The sequence below is a fragment of the Triplophysa dalaica genome, chromosome 17 (genome assembly GCF_015846415.1).
Source record: "Triplophysa dalaica isolate WHDGS20190420 chromosome 17, ASM1584641v1, whole genome shotgun sequence".
Taxonomy (NCBI): Eukaryota; Metazoa; Chordata; class Actinopteri; order Cypriniformes; family Nemacheilidae; genus Triplophysa; species Triplophysa dalaica.
This window is the reverse complement of record NC_079558.1, coordinates 4576034-4589621: the sequence shown is the minus strand read 5'-3', so window position 1 is coordinate 4589621 and position 13588 is coordinate 4576034. Positions and strand designations below refer to the sequence as shown.

General features: G+C 40.4%; 1 protein-coding gene across 4 annotated transcripts in view; it reads right to left on the bottom strand.

Annotated features, from left to right (window-relative positions):
• The window catches only part of vti1a (vesicle transport through interaction with t-SNAREs 1A), a 111547-nt gene that overhangs the window by 35960 nt on the left and 61999 nt on the right, over window positions 1-13588 (bottom strand). For 2 of the 4 annotated variants that reach the window (XM_056771023.1, XM_056771024.1), the window contains 2 exons: window positions 7884-7954; window positions 4862-4934 (listed from right to left, as the gene is read on the bottom strand). In XM_056771023.1, the coding sequence (XP_056627001.1) occupies window positions 4869-4934; window positions 7884-7954 (137 nt within the window). In that variant the 3' untranslated portion in view covers window positions 4862-4868. The remainder of the gene's footprint in view (window positions 1-4861; window positions 4935-7883; window positions 7955-13588) is intronic. The other 2 variants (XM_056771021.1, XM_056771022.1) reach the window with 1 other exon arrangement.

The following is a 13588-nucleotide window of genomic DNA, read 5'->3' as shown; positions in this document are numbered from 1 at the left end:
TCAGGACATCAGAGCTTTCCACTCAGCCGCCGCTTTTCTGGGGTTCTCGCTTTGATCTCCTCCCTCTTGACATTGTTTGCAAATGTCTGTTTAATGGGACTGGCAAACACCAGAATACAGCCACGTTCTGCTTTTTTTGTGCCCTCCCTCCTCGCCACCCCCTTGTTTTTGTCTGCTATCACGCCGCGCGGATGACGACTCTCTGAAAGCCGAAACAAAAGAAGACAGGAGCGAAATCAAGGAAGACATAGAGGTGACAGTGCGGTTCACCTCTCGCGAAACCACGTCTACTCATCTAATCGCTGCTGGGATCATAGCGCTTAGTGACAGGAAAGTATTACAGCTGTTCGGGATGTACGAAGTCTGAGCTACTCAGCCTCACGCGTTATGCGTTATGAATATGAATATTTCATAAAACCTTCTAGGGGGGGAAGCCGAGCGGGGCGCTCCTTGTTGTTTGCGCGACACCCGAGGTAAGCGAGCAGGCCCGCGGACGCTGAGAACCTGATAACTTCATCAGTGTCCAGCCGTACCGTGGCTTCTTCAGAACACCGAGGCCTGGCTCCTGTAAGCTGGACCATGAATATGGAGCTGTTCTGCGGTGCGGGGCTTGGTTATGTTTTCTGTCTGATATGTCTGCCCCATTCCCATTTCAAAGGGAGGTCCACCCAGGGGTTTGACTTTTTGATCTGCCTGGCGACTGACTCGACCACCTGCATGCGGTATCAGGCCCCTAGTCTCCGTGGATAGTCGGCAAGGCTGAGCAAGAGCTCAGGGCTGGGCACGGATCCCAATGTTACCCTTCTCTCTCTCTCTCTCCATCCACAGCAGCAGGAGATCTTTAGCCATCCTCCACCTCTAACCAAGTAAAGTAATGGTTCACCCTAAAATTAAAATTCTCTCGTCATTTACTAGTATTAATTTTTATTTGTATAACTTTCTTTTCTCTGCAGAACAAAGCAGAATATATTTTGAAGAATGTTGGTACCCATTGACTTGTTTCACAAAACCGTCTATTTATGCCATTTTACAAAGCAAACCTTTCAAACTCCATCCAACTGTAATTTCATATAATTTTTTGCTCCGGCTTCTTGTTCAAGGTCACATTGTTACCGCAGCTTCAGCCCTCTTCCCAGCATGCTTTGAAGACTCCACTGAGTTCGATAACTTGTGTATTAAACAATCCGTCATCAAGGCAAATGTGTTAATTGCTATGATTATTCTTTAATAATATTATGATTTCTATAAGCAGGCGCGGGCATTAAAACTTAATGAGATGAGTACGACCATGACAATATAATTAAAACCCTCAGGAGTTTCTGAAGCTGTCCATTAATAATTTAGATCTAGCTCGAGCGTGAGGCGGCTCGGCTCAGTAGCAGTCCGTTCGGGGATATCTCGAGTAGAACCTCATCGCCCGCCGTGAGGTACTTTAATTGGGGGCCAAATTACCAGACTATCACTGTTAAAACCTTTTGTTAAAAACCTTTTGGGATGCATATGTCTTTAATGTGTTTTAAACAGATATGATGAGCAAAATTGCACAAGGCCTACGACAAATTTCGAGAGGGCCCTACTCCCCCAGGCCTAGAAAACAGATATTAATGGCTCCCCCACATCTCAGGACCCGGGACAACGTTCTCCCAACGCCAGCCCTGCAGATACGTCTGAACTTAAAAACGTCAGCATGGGAGAACGACGTTCTAAAACGTGCAATATCCTCAGAGCGGATGTATTGTAGAGTACACAAATTTGGAGTCGTCTTAACCCACACGGCGCTCTCAACACAGGGTAAACATCTGGTGGGGAGCGGGCCTCTCTGTCTCCATCTTACAACAATATTTATCGCAGCAGGCTAATGCTCTGTCCTCAACTCACTGCTGAGAGTCTATGAACCTCACCGTGACAAACACAACCTACAGTAAGTGAATGTGTAAGCACGTACGGAGGGAAACTCTGAGAATCAGTACAGAGGTTACGTAGACAGGTTCACCTCGCTGTTGTGTAAATTACCCTCATGTCTGTACGCAGTGAAGAAATAAACCATGACATGCCGACATACATGGAAAATACAAAGTTTAAAAATTTTAAAGAATGGAAAAAAGTGATTGCTTATGCAAAATGCGTTCGAATATGGTATGGGTGATAGACAGGGCATGGCAACAGATATTCAGCGGCCGGATTCTCGAAACTGTTCTTAAGACAAAAAATTAAATAGTTCTTCAGATAAATTATACAAAGTTTATAAGAAATAACTAAGCGCGTTTGTCAAATATTCCTTAAGAAGTTTTCAAATATTTTCTTGAGAACATCATATCTTTCGTAAGAATATTATGACACATACCTTCTCAATGATTACACATGCCAGCTCGTAACTTAACAGTAAATGTATCTATATAAACAAACTTTCTTTGTGTAACAAGCACCTTGCATTATAATGATAGACCTTATCATTATTTTCTTACAATGAAAAATCCCGAGTGGCAAGTAAACAGTAAAAATTATCATTCTGGCTCAAAACAATGTAACTTTTGAGATTTAAGAAGAATATTAAGATTAATATTTACAGTACAACAGCTATTTTTCTTGAATTCAGATTTTTCTAATTTTCCCCCAAAAAATCAATCAAAACTTTCTTCTGTGATATAAGTCATCGGACGCACGCACTAAATTGATGTGTGTTTGTTATTAAGCAACCATTTATATTCAAATTAAATTTATATTAACATTAATTATTAATTAATCAATTAGTTAATGGGTAAATAATATTTTATTAAATATTTATTGTATTTGATTAATTTAAAACTACTCTTTCCAGCGGTCTACCAGAAGTTGTTTGGGTTAATGTTTGTTTGTTATTCTTGCTGAAGCGGTCTATAAGCAGGTATAAAATGAAAGCATGCAAAATGTTATAAAGTGAGACAGAAGTGCAGAGTCTAAAAGGAAATATCCACAACCAAAATAAAAACAAAAAAACAACTTACTGATTGGAAATAGCTTTCAGACACTACGGTATGTAGATTCAATGAAGCGATATTGTGACAAGCCAAAAATTAGCTTGTTCTGAAGTGGAAAGGCAAAACTAGAGAAATCAAAAGAAAAAGAACAGAGAAGGCGAACAAGAAAACAAAAAAGAGAGAAGGCCTTTACCGAGTAGACAAGAGGAATGGGGGGTGCGGTGGGCCTTCATGCAGAAAGCCAGCAGGCCGATGGAAGACAACGTGCACGCATAAAACTCATAAATCCTGATTTGGGTCGCCCTCACTGCAGCACTACATTTCTTAAATGCTACGTCTGATTTAGTCTTCCCATTTGGTGACAGCTGAACTTTAACATTAATATGATAATATTGAAATAAGTGCGTGTTATTTACTCGGCGTCGAGGCGGGATAGAACGGGAGGGAGGTGAGAAGGAGCAGCGGATGATGAATGATTTCTGGACAGCTACTGTGACACCGCGCGGCCGCCGCCCCCCTAATGAGACTTGACAAAATGGAGACATATGCAGAAATATTGGTTACAGTCTAGGTCCCCAGCATCTCGCTCTCTCTCCCTCTCGCTCGCCCGCCGCGCACGTTCTGATTGTCTACAGCCACTGAAGCATCTATTTCAATTGGCACTTCCTTCCTGGCCCCGGGGTTTTAAATTTAGCTGGTGTCATTTACATATTACTCTTAATCAGAACGAGAAAAAAAGAAACAAACCCTCGTCGTCACGGTTCAGGGAAGGGCGACAAGGCACTTTATAAAACGGAGATGTGACAGACGTTAAACTGAATTGTGTGTGAGCTTTCCTCTGTGCGTGTGTATGTGTGTGAGGGAGACAGATAGAGAGAAATGAGGCTGGTGGAGAAAACAAGAGTAAGTGGAATAGAGAGAGAAGCATCGGTTATCTCACATCTAGCACACAGGGAAAAAGCCAATATCTCATCAGCTTGATGATATGAATGATGAGTTCTGCCGTTTAAGCCGATACTAGAGAAGAAGGAAACAGTGGGAGGAACAACAGAGCTGCTCGAGGGCAGATGAGCACTTAAAGAGGCCGACTGCATCATGACCAGACCCACAACGAACTTGTTCCCAAAATAAGAACTTAAGATTTTGGGAGAAATCCAGATGGCTGCCATTCACAAACGTTTTCTATATGCCTGATCTAAATCTGGACTAGTTTATCTTGATTGTAATTGAATCGTGAAAGATTTGATAGTTATACCTTAAGAAGCATTTGATTTCACAACCAGTTGTTTAGCATTACTCATTTTTATTAACTATATATGGTTTCAGCGGCAACAACATAACGTTATGTGGCCCAAACGTAACTTCCGGTAAGCCTCCACAAAGAATCAATAACTGTTGAATAGTTTTTATTTAAATTAATACAATGAATATACAATAAAATATGGCCTGGAAATCACATTTTATGTTATTTTTCAAAAAAAGTTATATATAAAGTTGCATATTTACATTTACGCATTTGGAAGACGCTTTTATCGAAAGTGACTTACATTGCATGATACTACATAATTATTTCTAAGTATGTGCCATTCCTCGGATCAAAACCATGCCCTTGCCGTTGCTAAACTGTTTAAATCCAATCCTCAGAATTCTGCGTGCACTTCAATATCTAAACGTCCAATCAATGAGCGCAGATCAGGGTCTGCAGTTCAGATTTGCTTTAAATTGACATCCGTTTAAACATTGAGAAAGTGTGGGGTGCAATTGCTTATTGGATTTTACAGATTGACTAATTACTAATTACAAGAAATTTTGGATCATGCTGTCCAAATGATACATGGCAATAAGTGTGTGCTGATATAGGGCCGTTGTCAAACACATCCATAGAGAGCAGAAACGGTCCCTACCTTCCTCTTACCTTCTCAGCATGCCGGTCAGGATCCGAGAGCTTTTGCCCAGGTTAGCGTCCGTCTCTCTCAGCTGTAGAGAAGAAAGAGAAAAAAAGAAAAGCAGATATTAACAGACAAAATTAAAAACACTCACAGCCTCATCTTTGTACATGTCACATTAAATACCACATGTTTTCTAAGATCTACACATTCTAAGACGACCCGTCTTCATTATGGTGCATACTTCAATCCTGTCCATCACTCCAATTTCTCTCTCTCTTTAAAACATGTGTACAAGTTTTAAATTTGTAACAAGGCTCACATAGGGGGACACATAAGTAAAAGCCATCCATATGGAGGTATGTACGTGTGTGTTTAGGAATGCTGACATTGCTACAGAACTGAAGCCAGAGTTCTGGCAGCGGTCAGATATGTGATTCTGGCTGGCATCTTTGAGAAAGCCTCCGTGTCTTTCCTCGCAGTCAGCGGGGACGTATGCATGTGTTCGTGCATATATGTATGTGTGTCAGCGGGCAGTTCAGGGACAGATGTGGTTTCAGGCGGGTTCTGGGTTCTGGCAGCACCGACGGCCCGAGAGCTGCCTGATGTCTCTCTTACGATGGATCTGTCCCGCGAGAGATCCGTCGGCTTTTCCCACAATCCCTTTCTCCTTCGCGCTCTGTGTCAGCGGGTCAGAGGCATGCCAGGAAGAAAACACATGGCGGAGTTCTCGTGAATTAGGTTCCCAAAACAAAACCCACAATGATACAGATTACCGGTTGAGCGGATAGAGCAGATTCAGATTACAGGACGGTTTCTGTAAAATGATTCACAGCAGCTTGAATTTAACCCTTTGGAGTTAAAACAGTCACGGATGACTAACCTTAAAGCAATGCACCACAAACAACAGCGTGATTTAACCAGAAAGTGAAATATTACCAAAACAAGAGAGTTTAAAGCTAGATTTGTACAGAGTGGTTGCCAGGGTGTTGCTACGCCAAGTGGTTTTTAGCGTGTTGTTGCTACAGCATCTCTAACTGTTTATGTGTATCTGTTTGATGGCGAAGAAGTGTGCCGATTGTTAAAAGACACTCAAAAAACGTTTTCATCTGTCGTCTCCTTCGCAGGAAAAGCAGTTTACGGCTCTTTCCATCTAATGTCTTCTTATCATGCTTTCTCTTCTTTTCTTCTCCCGTTTCTCATGCCCGGCAAAACGTCTTTAAAGGGCCAGTCGGGGCTCCGGGGAAGGGGAGCTATTCTCCGTAGACAGCAGACCTTTGAAAGGAAATGTTTTATTTCCTTTGAAACGATCTGCCTGCCCAACTGCCATGTTATGATCTTTAAGCATCCTTCATAAGGGGCCATCAGAGGGGCCCCTGACTGAGCTCTCTATACCTGTCTTCTAGGAAGAAAGAGAGCGAGAAACAGAGAGAGGGCGAGAGACATGCTAAGACTATGCAGGGTACGTGACAGGGACAAATAGATAGAGTGATGCAGTGAGATATGCAAAGGTAAAGACGATTACACAAGCAGAGGGAAGCAAATGAAATAAAGGTTGAAGTGAGGCAAGGGTGAGATAAAGAAGCGATGAGAATGTGAGGAGAGATATTTGATACTTGCAGGGGGGTGAGACTCAAAAAAGCTCACCACAAACAGTTCTGTATATCATCGCCTTTCGTACTCATCTTACATAAGTCTATATTATGCTGTTTGGCAGTGAGCCTGATCGTTATATATGGCTCGGTAAAAAAAAAATTCAGATGTTAATTGTAATATAAACCCCCCCCAAAAAATACAGAACGTAAAGGAAAGTTTTCAGTTTTAAAGCATTTGCAGTAATCCATATAAAATTGGACACCTGCATAAAAAATGATTGCATTAGATACAAAAACATCAAAATCTTTATAAAATATAAATAAAAAATATCAAAACACTTTTTAGGAGTAACATTAAAAAAAGATTTTTAATTATATATTATAAAAATCACTCGTTTTCAAACACTTAGGCTTCTGTACACAGTGTATATACTGTACACTTCCAATCAAAAGTTAATGATGACTTCACTCATTCTTTTTTCCCTTATTTTTTTTCACAGTTTAGAACGATAGTTAACCCATCTAAACCATGGAATAACACGAATGTAGCTGTGGGAATTATGTTATGACTAAAAGAATCCAAAATAAATGAAATCTATGTTACATTTTAACATCTTTAGACCACCTTTGAATAGAATCATACACTTCGCATTTTATCATCCAGCTTCATGAGGTCTCAACCTGGAAAGCTTTTCATTCAGTACTGAAGGAATTTCCATCTATGCTATTGACTGCTTTTTATTCATTATTCGGTCCAAGTTTCTTTTTAATAACATCAATTAGTATGTTGGCACAATGATATTTTTGTATACAAAAGTAATTTCAAACATTAAAAGATTTTTAAGATCATGAGTAACATTTTTTTCAAGTTATCCCAAACATTTGACCGGTAGTCTTATAGTAGTATACTATGTATTTTACAGGAAGGGCATTCAAGTTTGACATTCAGGTAACAGTTTGTAAACCTAGTGCAATCCAGTCCACACACAGTCTGGAGTCCACAAACGTCTTTTTGATATCCGTCCAGTACAGTCGGAGAGAAAGCTATGAAAGACCTTACAGCTTCACAGCAGGCAGAAGACTCAAGAACAAACCCTTGTTCTGTCCGGAAGTGTTTGTGTTGTCCAGCTATGACTGTTTAGACAGTCTTACATCATGTGTGACTTCACTGCGTGAGACGGGGCGACTACAAAGACGTCTTATTGGTACTGTGCTCTGCGTCAAGCGGTCTTTTGTATGTTCTGTACATTCGACAAATGTAGCAGGGCAGCTATGATAATATGCACAGATATGAAGGGAGCGTGAGATCAGGGTGGTCGGGGTGCGCGAACTGGTGAGCTCCTGTTTTCCTTTCAAGGCTCTTTATGTCATCTTTAAATCCAAGATCTGATCAACATAAGTGTTTGTTAGCTTGTCTGTAGGTGTGTATGTGGTCGTAAACTCACCCGATCTCGGGACCTCTGGATCTTTTCGCGGTCAGTGGCGAGGTTGGTGAGGATCTCCTGTCCAATTTGCTCTGTAGAGAAAGATCAAAATAAAAAACAGGTTGAATGTATTAGTGAAACTCTTTTATGGACACGTGTCATCTTACATCACCAAAGATCATGCGTGAGCGTGTATGGGTACCACTTTCATGTACAAAACAACCCTGATGCCAGGGGATCCAGAACCACAATTTGCTCTCGCCAACACGAGTTACTGAAATGTTTTTGCATATCCCAGCGTATCGCATCAGCCCAAGACAGATCGGCACATGCAATATTCAGCTGCATGCTTACAAATGCATCTCATCTGTCATGATGTAAACCTATTTACCACACACACTTAGACATCTGTAACATGCCGTCTGACAAGCTCACGGTCACTGTCATATGTGTATCCCAAAGGCTCCAAAAAACAAAACAATAAACAAAACACAATCTCACCCTCCCTTTTGCGAAAACACTCCACTATAAGTAGAAACCACATTAGCAGTTCGAAGAGGAGGAGAGTAAAAATCTTTGCATGGATCAAAGCTTTGCTTTCAAATGCACCGAACAATCGCGAGTAAACAACACTCACGACTGGATTACACTACACAGGTGCAGCGCCGAAAGAGCCTGCGTGTGGCGTAACGCTCAAGGAACAGAGAAATGGGCTACATCTGCGCTGTCTCACAATGACAGAACAGTACAAAAAGAAAACGACCGAGACAAGACGTAAGGCGCACGGGCCCGTGGCTAAACACACATCTCTTGCCTTCATTAATTTCCAATCAGAGCGGAGACAGATTGAAGGATACTCAGATTAGATGGAGCAGTCACACCGCAAAGTGACAGATAGGCCAGATTAAAAGACTGAATACAGATATTAATAACCATCATAACCGCGGCCGGCGAATACAGCAGCCCACATGGGAGTGGAAATCTTGTGTAAAGAAAATTAAGCACCACTATCTGTCTCTGTCCGGGGCGAAAGGGGCCTTTAAACAAATGAATGTGACACGGTCACAATGGCAACAATGCGGAGCGCTTTGCGACACGCACACACGAAGATAAAGAGGGGACGCGCTCGCTCATATATCACTTCAGATGATAGATGAGACCGTTGGCATGAAGAGGTCTAAACGCAAATGAAACAATCCTGTCAGCGCCCTCCGTTTACGCCCGGCCAGCCACGAGATATAAATAAACACATGCTTTCGGAAAATAAAAACACACAAGAGAAACCTCTGATTGGTCAACTTTCAGCTGAATTGTAAAGTTAATTCTTGGTATTGAGATATTTGGAGTCTAGGTCTCCCATTCAGGTCGCTCAGCTGTTTCCGTCAACCCCGATTGTCAGCACTCAATCGTTCTGGAGAAATGCAGATGAACTAAAAAGCAAGATGAGGAGACATATTCACATAAGAATGATTTCTCTAATACAAGTAACAGAAGGGTTAGCTGACTCCATGAGTCGCTTTGAATAAAAGCTGTTAAACCGAACTGTATAATGTGATGTTCCTGCGGCCAACACACTGTAAAACACATTACGGTCTCCAGTTTCAGTTCCCCAGTGCATGAGCCCAAAGATAAATATTTCCCTTAGTTGTGGGACCACAAATTGATGTTGCCATTAGGAACAAGCTCTAAAGGCACACGCACACACGATTCGAAGTATCTACGCCACATTCCCAGGAAATTCACGAACCCACAATTACACGGCTCTTTTCCTCACTTCTGTAACGTTTATAAATCCGTTGGTCTCTGTTTCACTAATAATCGGATTTGTCCGTCGTTCTTTTTTATCCGTATATTTGTAGAGTAATGAGAGTTGGAGAGGAGTGTGGCGATGGAGGTTTGAGCAGAGAGAAACAGAGGAAGTCAGATGCTGTGTTTGGATGGAGAAAAACAAACTGTAAAACGGGGGAAAAACATGCACAGCGTCCAAACATGCCTACTTTTTCTGTTATATAATACAAAAATGAGTATAAAAATATCTGAATCTTGAGATTTTTTGCGGCTACTTTTTACAGTAAGGTTGTATCTAAAAGGAGCAGTTCACCCCCAAATTAAAATGCTGTCATCATTTACTCCCCCTCAAGTTGTTCCTAACCCATAGGCGTAATTTGCGGATGGGACAGGTGGGATATGTCACTACCACATTTTGGAACAAATTAAGAAATGTATTGTTTATTGGCCATTAACATTTAAAACTCGTGGACACACAGGATGCTTTAATGTAAGTTTTCTTTTTTTTTCTATCATAAAAAAACTTCTAACTATCGCTCATAGACGGTGATAGTACAGACATGCTTTGTTAGAAAAACGAGCACAGGCGTAACTAATAAACATAACCAAGCTGAAATATCAATACGGCACACACTACATTTAGATCTCCAAGGTCATTATCACGTACAAATAAGTCATTTTTTATGCTTAGCATGAATTACGGTCAGTTGTGCGTTTCACTTCACATGCTTGTCTATAATGAGGTGCTAATTAATTATCACACAGTTTAATGAAGACGCTGACGTTCTGTAAATTGTGTGTAGCTGTGAAAAACATGGGGAGAGGAAAACGAAATAAATAAATAAATACCCCCATGCTTACTTTCACAGCTCATAATGATATAAAATATTATTTCCCCGCTTAAGGCCCTATTAACAATTTAAATGACCCTGATGCCAAGCTTTTCCACAGGCCTGCTCTAGTTAAAGATCCAGATCCCTAAGGCCCATTTAACAAGGATATTACTCAAATCTATAACGGCGCCATCATTACCGATGGGCTGTTTTTTAATGCAGTCCCCTTAACAGCTTGCTGACCACCGCTTACAGACCTTTGCTCTAACTGCTGTGCCAATATGATCATATGTGAACATACTGTGCTGTTTTTACTGTACATGTGGAGAGATTGAAACTGATCCCGCAGGAAGGTAATGCAGAATTATTGTGGACCCTGTAATGGGATATGATCAAGGGTGTACGTTAACTTTTTTTGGATAGAAAAGAGTTTTAAAGTTTTGTAGCACAGGCCAAACAGTTGTAGCATAAGTATACGTCTGTTATCATCCTCAAGCGATCACATAAATAGACAGGTCACTGAAAAAGGACATTTACATTATATAAATGGATAAATTATAGCCATATCATTTTTAGTTTTTACCTCATTCATTTTGTCCCTATTAATTTTTCTGAGTTCACTATTTTCAATTTTTTACAGTAGTAAATACATTTCTCCATAAAGATACTGTAATCTTTAGTATTTACTACAATAAATTGCAGTAAAATTCTTATATATATATATATATGTATACTATAATTGAAGATTACTCTAGAAAATATTAAAGTATACTATAGTGTTTACTAAAGTTGATAAATATGTTAGTTCAAAGTTAATCATTGGTTAAAATCAAGCAGACTTTTATTTTGGAAGGTGGTCACGAAGATGCTTGACGCTTCAGAGCTTTGACAGTAGCTTCACTCAAACAGTGAAATTCTCCTAAAATAAACTTACAACTCTGTCCTCTTATAGGAACATACACAAGAGCGTAACATGTTAAAGTGTGCAACTCATTCACTCATAGACACGCAGAACAAGCGTTGACTTATTTAAATAGCTGAATTCCGCTTTTGAGAATCCTTCCATGCTTTCCCACATCGTGCAGATCATGGGGCTCTAGATCAATGGACTCGATCTAGCCAGAAAACAAATTTTAATTGCAAAAAATAAATATCGAAAATAAATATGGGTGAACCATTTGTTAACCTAACACGGACAAGCACAATGACAAACGCACCTCACACAAACAAGCGGCTCTGTCTAATGCACCTGCCAAACAGTATCGCACACATGCTACACTATTATGTAGGACAGGCCGTATATTTCGCACCGTACAGCCCTGGATATGATGTCTTTCTGTTGTGTTTGAAATGTAGAATAAATTACAAATTTAAAATGTTTAAATATATGTTTAGCTTTGTGTTGTGTCAAGAGGTCAAACTACTGATGTTAGGATCAAATATGAGTCAAGTCATCTAGCTTCGGTATGGGTTCAATAATGATGAAATTATGTACTGTAAAATGAAATATTGCAATGTCTAGGCAAAAATAATGTTGAGTCATACAGAAAATCTCTGAAACCTTTTGGCCTAACTCGCAATTCCTAGATCTGCAACGCTTTTCTATTTACATTTCTTTTTATCTTGCTTTTGTGAGTGTTTTCCTTCTTCTTCACTACTTTCCCATGATTCAACACTCCTGAAACATTGTGTTACTGCAGTCAAACTTTCTTTCATCTTACTTTCTGACTGTCTTTCCTTTCTGTATTACCGACCGTGCCTGTCCGCCTTTGAGCCTGGCCTGCAGGAACATCAAATCACTCAGGACATCTCGGAGGTCCGAATGTCACTCGTTTTCATCCCTCTCTTCCCGTCGGCCGTTTGCAGCGAGACTGAAGCAAAAGACACCGGGGAAGAGGCGTTTTCCACCTCTCTGTTTCCTCATCTGTCAGTCCATCCACCTCTCCTCAGCAGACACATATAATTGGGCACATCATCAATTTTACAGCAGCTGTTTGAGAGCAAGTCTTTTCTGAGTTGTCTGAAGGCCTCTGTCTGTCCCCAGAGCTGAAAGGCTACATGCCCTGACACAGGCTCAGTCCCCGGCTTCGGACTGCTTTTTATTACTGTGTGCAGCCACTTTTTGAAGGTTACCACACAGAGTTCTATCTGGACACAATCCACAGACAGCCAAATGAGAGCAAAAGCACCCAGGGGAAGAGTAAAGGCAGGTCCAACACCGACTGCCCCGCACACACACGGAAGATCAACGCAGAAACACAGTTCCTTTCTCTCCCTTTCAGACAAGATAGTCCCCCATCTGGGAGCAAAGTGCTGAAAGTACCTTTATTATTCTTGTTATTTGGTTACACTATAAACTGCTGATCTCCACAAATGTGACCCTGGACCAAAAAACCTGTCTTAAGAAGGACGGGAACAGCTTTAGTAAAAGACAAAAATTCATTGTATGGGTTAACATTATATTATTTTCATTTATGCCAAAAATCATTAGGATATTAAGTAAAGATCATTTTGGAATTTTTCTACGGTATTTTTAATTTATTTTGTAAGTAATATGCAATTCTAAGGACTTCATTTGGACAAATTTAAAGGCGATTTTCCGAATATATAGTTTTTTGCACCCTCAGATTCCAGATTTTCAGTTGTATCTCGGCCAAATATCGCCATATTCTAACAAATCATACATCAATGTAAAGTGTATTAATTCATCTTTCAGATGATGTCATAATCTTACTTTCAAAAAACTAAAAGATGAATTTAAGTGACAGCTTAGTTTGTTCATCCCCGAAAATATATATACCTTGATAATAGCGGAATCCCATAACCATGATAACGTTGAAAAAAAATAAAAAAGGTGATATCGTGACAGCTCTCATACAACCTAAACCTGTCTTGTCTAAAACTGTGATAAGGTTACAAGTTAGGGTTTACTCTGCCAGACAGACAAATGATATACAGAATGAAATGGAAATGAAGATAATAGGATGGCTTCAGAGGTACAAACAGGAGAGATACGGGTCGGGCCGTGGCCTGTCTGCTCGAGAGTGAGCGCTGGGTAATCAGGCCCAATTTCACCGGCCTTTTTTCACTCTGCTGGGCTGTGTT